This window comes from Crocodylus siamensis, chromosome 3 (genome assembly GCF_052110815.1).
Source record: "Crocodylus siamensis isolate JL-2025a chromosome 3, ASM5211081v1, whole genome shotgun sequence".
NCBI lineage: Eukaryota > Metazoa > Chordata > Crocodylia > Crocodylidae > Crocodylus > Crocodylus siamensis.
In genome coordinates, this window is record NC_143397.1 from 186,887,048 (window position 1) to 186,893,309 (window position 6,262).

Below are 6,262 nucleotides of genomic sequence, written 5' to 3' on the forward strand. Positions count from 1 at the left end.
GCATCAGGAATTAGACCCCTTTCCACACAGATTTATATCCTGGGTCAAACGATTCCTTTTTTCCTTCACATCCTCCCAACACCTGCCCTTGTGTGCTTGTGACTTAAACCCCTGGAGACACAAAGCAGCTTCAGACCCTCTTCCGCGAACTCCCCTGGAGCCAAGCGTCACCTGCAGCCAGTGAGGGCAGCCACGGAAATTCACTGCTCGTTTCCCATCCTGTCCAGTTGCACGCCCAGCCGGGCTCATTTCCCAGGATCCTGCCTACTGCCCCCACATTTCAGAGCATAAAACATCCCCTGACATCACTCACCCCCCGCCGCAACCTCTCCAAACCCCCTGAAACAACTCATCCTGCTCCCACTTTCCCATTCACTCCTCTAGTGCCGGTCCTCCACCTTCCACAGCCCTTTCCCCACATCCCTACTTGCCTGCTTTCACCCTCCAGCCCTACCAGCAGCTTCACAACTGTGCACCACCCCCCACTGCTCTGCTGTGAAATATGGATTCTCATTTCTACCTAGGAGAACGTTTACAAATCTTTGCACTCTCCTATGCCTAATAAATGGCGCCATGCCCAAAAGCTTGCAAATAAACCTTTTTTTTTTTTTTTTTTTTTTGCATCTATCTAGTTGGTCTAATAAAAGATACCATTGCCACGAGTTTTTAATTCCTTCTGTCACTCTAGGTCCATACTGCTGCAGCCTGGATACCACCCCCTCTGTGCACCCTGAAGGGAGTGCTGATGTGGGTGCACAGAGAGGGGCAATATCCTGATTGGGTCTAAACTGGCAAAAGGAATGAAAAACTGGTGGCAGAGGCGGTATCTTTTATTAGACCAACTAGCTATTTGCAAGAACAAAAAGCCTTCATTCACACATTCATAGAGGTGGCCAAGGGGATCCTCCTGGGAGCCACCGCACTGGGTCTCCACCTTCCCAGGACCAGCCAGCTCCCAGGGAGCATCTCCCCCCGCCTCTGTGCCAGGCTGCTGTCACAAAGCGGGGAGGAGCAGTCCCGAGCCTGGGCCCGTGTCAGGGGAGGGATGGCTACTTACAAGATTGAGGTCTGCTGTGGCACCCGGGGGACATGATCCAGCATCAAGTGCATGCAGCGGATGGTGCTCTTAAAGCAGAGGCACCGGCTGGGGCAGGAGAGGGCCGGGCAACACCACAGGGGCAGGAGAAGCAGGAGCAGGGAGAGGCGCTGGGGCTCCATCTCTCCCGGTCCCCGGCCCCGGCCCGGGAGAGCGGCCGGCGCCCCCCGCCCCCCCCCCAGCAGCGGCGGGCCGGCCGCGGCCGGGGCCAATGAGCGCGGCCGGGATCGCCTTACAGGGCAGGGCAGGGCAGGGCAGGGCCGGCCCGGTGCCGCCAGGGGACGTCCCACCCGCTCCTCCGCGGGCCGGCTGCTGGGGGCCGGCGGTATTCGGCTTGTTCTCATTTAGCCTCTAAATTAGGGGCTGTTTTAAAAAAAAACCACCCCCAAATGTGTGCCTCCCGGCCCAGCTAGTTGTTTTCCATCCTGTCAGGTGATCCCCTGCCTGGATGCATGAAGGGGCCTGCTTGGGCTTGCAGCGTCAGCGCAGGCGAGCTTCTTTGGGGAGGTGCGATCCTTTTCCCACCCCCGCAACTACTCCGCCGGTCTAGTAAAAGCCCTTTGCCAGCCTTCAGGCACAAGAGGCATTTTTCTTTATTTTTGGATTTATTTTTTACACGCACGTGCGGCGGGTGCTTCGCGCAGACGCGCAGCGCTGCGACAGGTGCAGTGGCATGAGGGACGAAGCGCGCAGAAAATAGCGGGGGGGAGGGGCGCTTTTGCACTCGCACGCTGTACACGGTGTTGCCGCGCGTTTCGCCACGTGTGCAACTGGCGGTGACGCAGCGCCGCGCACGTCGGCTCGCGTGCGGAGCAGGCGACATTCGGCCCGGCGAAAAAGGCCGGGTAGAAATGCCCTGGCGGCATCTGCTGCTCTGAGAGCGCCAAGGAATGAAAGAAGCTAAAAGTGTGACAGGATGTCGGTGAGCATGTAAATCGGTGGGAATTAGGGTGGGGAGGGAAGAGGGGAAAAGCAGGGGGAAATAATGCCAGAGGAGAGGAACGGGGACTGCTGCAGTTGAATTCTCCAAGACAGACAACTCATTGCAGACCGGTAAAGCTGCCTGGAAATGCAGAAGTCAGCACTTTTCTTTCTGTCTACCATTAGGCACCCTGACTTCAGGGTACTGGATGAACAAAGACAGGGCCCTGGCCTGGGAGCTTCCAGTGTCTGGTTCTGTTTGAAGAGAAGAAATCCAAGCATCCCTGCAAAGAGGCACCCTTCTCAGAGGGCAGGGGGACGGGCACAGAACTGCCGGAAGCGAATGCCAAGTTACAAAGCAATGCAACCCAGACCGAAAAGCCATCTGAAAACAAACAGATTGCTTGCCCGGCGTCATTTGTGCCTATGCTGAATTATTTTGCTTGGTGTGAAAGGTGCAGTGCATTCCACTTTCAGACCCCACTGAGCTAACACCGACCTCATGCTCTCAGGGAAAAGCTGGCAAGCCATCCCTTTGCAAGGGGAAGGAGAAGGGGGAGGGAACAATTGCACAGGGCAACTGTCAATTTGCTTGTTGGCCCTCCAGCAAGTCAGATCGATGACACTGTGCTTCCTTTCTTTAAAAAAAAAAAAAAAGGAACCACCTTCCCTTCCCTTCCCCTCCCCTCCCCTCCCCTCAGCGGCTAGAACACTCCTTCACTTGTGCTCTTCCTAATGTGCTGTTTGCTCCATGGGTGGTCCTTCAGGAGAATCATCCCCAGCAGAGTCCCACCTTGACAATAAAACCTTGCTCTTATATTCAGCTTTTTATCAGACCTCACCGGCGGCAGCGGTAGCAGCAGAGGCAGTGGGGGGGCAGCAGTAGCTGATCTCCCGAAGGTAAGTGGGACAGAGGGAGCCAGCACAGCTGACGCAGATCTGGAGGGGAAGCCCCCTTCACTCCCTTTTAGCTCAGCTGGCAGGGAGTCACACTCCCGAGCCATATGTAGACAGCATGCACAAACAGGTGCACTCTGTAAGGGCACACCGACGTTTGTGCTGGCATTCACGTAAGGCAGCAGCCCAGAAGGAGCCTCCAACAGGCGAGAGAAGTATACTAAGCTCCACGGACATGGTACAGACACAGAGTGCAGCTGCTAAGCCCCAATGGCACCACCTGCCCTGGGCTCTTCTGGGGCCTCTGCCCAGAGGGACCTCATGGCATGGTCAGCAGCCCCTATCTGTGGGGGTGGCCTGGCAGGGACCAGAGGCTGAAGGTAGGGCAGGGGTCTGGTGGTTCCCTTGTCTGTCCTTCCTGTGCCCGGCTTAGTGCCCTGGAGGAGCAGGTGAGAGCACTCCAGGCTGAGGTGAGCAGGCTGCAGGGGTTCAGGGCTGACACCTATTTCCATTCACTGCAGGACCAGGTATCCAGCATACAGACTCTGTACACAGTGGCAGAAGGTACCCACCAGAACCAGGGCTTCTCGGGCTAGCGTGGTGGAGGTTCCCCAGGTACAACTCAGGAACAGATATGAGGCCCTGGCAGCCTTGGAGGAGAAGGATGAAGGGGATGCCTCCAACGGGAACAATGCCACTCCACGCAAGACATAGACAGTGCAGAGAGGGAGCACCAGGAAGAAGAAACACTGGGCCCTCATCATCGGGGACTTCAATGCCTTGGGGGCCAAGCTCAAGGAGACAGGGGCACAGGTGGTATTCTCTATTCTCCTGGTAAGCAGACACAGATGGCAACACGAGGCCTGCATCAGCGAGTTTAACTGGTGGCTATGGGGCTGATACTGGCAAGCAGGCCTCAGGTTCCTGGACAACGACCCACATTTTCATGTAGGTGGCATGCTTGGGAGGGATGGGCTACATCTCTCCCCTAAAGGCAAGCATGTCTTTTCTTCCAGGTTGGCTGATCTCATATAGCATGCTTTAAACTAGCTTCTCCAAGGGATGGGGCCACAGGAGGGCATGAGGATACCTCTCAGCCAAGACAGGTGACATGCACAATGAGTACCCAGGTAAGTGACAGGGGTCAGGATAGTCCTAAGAATCAGGGGGTGTTGCATGCACCAATACAAGGTCTTAAATGCCTCTACACTAATGCTCATAGCATGGGGAATAAGCAGGAGGAACTTGTCCTCTGGATAGGTAGTACAAACTTGGACATAGTAGAGCTCACAGAAGCCTGGTGGGATTCATCCCATGACTGGGCAGTAACCATTAGGGGCTACAGACTATACAGGCAGGAGAGAGTGGGTAGGAAAGGCGGGGGTGTGGCACTCTACGCCAAAGAGCAATTCATGTCCTCAACTAACAGGATGGGATCAGAGGAGAGGCAGGCTGACATGCTCTGGGTCAGAATACAGGGGGGTCATGGGGAAAGGGAGTTAATGGTGGGGGTCTGCTACAGACCACCCAACCAAGGGAAAGAGCTGGACCACAAAATTCTTGGGTCAGCTTGCGGAGGCACTTAAGGCAAGGGATGTAGTAGTCATGAGTGATCTAAATTACCAGGACGTCTGCTGGGAGGAGCAGTCAGCCAGGTCGGACCACTCACAAAGGTTCCTTGCCGAGATATAGGACCTCCACTTAACCCAGGAGGTGCAGTCTCACCAGGGAGGATGCCCTGCTGGCCCTGGTCCTGGCCACAGGCAACAACTTGGTGAGGGGACTCCAGGTCCTTGACCACCTGGGCGACAGTGATCATCACCTGCTGGAATTCACCATCCAGCATAGGCTGGCAAGGGCCTGCAGCAAGGCTGTAGCCCTTGACTTCAAGAGGGCCAACTTCAATGAGTTGAGGAGATTGGTAGGAGAGGCACTGGGGTCCTGGGAGGTAGGGGAACTGGGTGTCCAAGACAAGTGGTCATTCCTTAAGGAAACAATCCTCCAAGCCCAAGGGGTGACAGTCCCAACAAGAATCAAAAAGGGGCAAGAGTGCCACACCCCGCCCCCGGCCTCAAAGGCATTCAGGAATGCCTGAAAGCCAAAAAGGAGGTGTATTCCCAGTGGAAGGGAGGGGCTATGACCAAAGAGGAGTATATTTTTATCACTCAGGTCTGTAGGGGGGCTATGGGGAAAGCTAAGGCAGATTATGGAACTAGAGCTAGCATCAAGGACAACAAAAAGTCCTTTTTTAAATACATAGGGAGTATGAAGGCAGCACCTGGTAATGTGGGGCCCCTGCAGGATACGCGAGGCAATCTGGTGGTTGCACCAGAGGAAAAGGCAGATCTTTTTAACAATTTCTTTGCCTCCATTTTTTTTGTGCAGGGTCTGGGACTCCGCCACTGACATTAAGGACAGACTCAGAAGAGACTCCGCCAGGCCTAGGGTCAAAGAGAACCAAGTTAGGGAACTTCTGGCTGTGTTCAAGTCAGCAGGTCCGGATGCTCTCCACCCGAGGTTGCTGAGGGAATTGGCTGGGGTTATCACGAGGCCCCTGGAATGGCTTTATGAGCTCTCATGGTGCTCTGGCCAGGTGCCAGATGCCAATGTGGTCCCTATTTTCAAAAAAGGGAGGAGGGAGGACCTGGGCAACTGTAGGCCCATTAGTCTTACTTTGATTCTGGGGAAGCTCTTTGAGAAGATCATCCAGGAGCACATCTGTGAAGAACCGGGGGTGGGGATGATGCTCAGGGGCAACCAGCATGGGTTAATTAGGGGCAGGTCCTGTCAGACCAACCTGAGGGCCACTCACATGATCCGTCTTCTCAGCAGACCCTACGAAGAGAGGCTACGGGACCTGAACCTCTTCAGCCTTCAGAAGAGAAGGCTGAGAGGGAACCTGGTGGCTGTCTATAAACTTACCGGGGGGGACCAATGGGGAATGGGAGAGACCCTGTTCCCTGAGCACCTTACACAGTAACAAGAAATAACAGCCATAAGTTGTTTGAGAGTAGGTTCAGGCTGGACATCAGGAGGCACTACTTCACAGTCAGGGTGGCTAGGAACTCCAAGGGAAGTGGTGCTGGCTCCTACCTTGGGGGTCTTTAAGAGGAGACTTGATAATTACCTAGCTGGGGTCATATGATCCCGGTTCTCTCCTGCCCAGGGCAGAGGGTCAGACTTGAAGATCTGCTTAGGTCCCTTCTGACCCTACATCTTGCAGAGATTGCCAATATCACTAACCGTGTTTTACAAAGCAGGAAACTGGCACAGGACAGTGAAATGACTAACCCAAAGGTACCCAACAGGTCACTGAAAGAGCCAGGAATGGGACCCAGCTTCCTCATC

General features: G+C 54.9%; 1 protein-coding gene across 1 annotated transcript in view; it reads right to left on the bottom strand.

Moving 5' to 3' along the window:
- The window catches only part of PXDNL (peroxidasin like), a 344,128-nt gene extending 342,756 nt beyond the window's left edge, over nucleotides 1-1,372 (bottom strand). The window contains exon 1 of the mRNA XM_090039946.1: nucleotides 1,058-1,372. Coding sequence (XP_089896072.1) covers nucleotides 1,058-1,218 — 161 coding nt within the window. The 5' untranslated portion in view covers nucleotides 1,219-1,372. The remainder of the gene's footprint in view (nucleotides 1-1,057) is intronic.
- Between the last annotated feature and the right edge of the window lie 4,890 nt (nucleotides 1,373-6,262).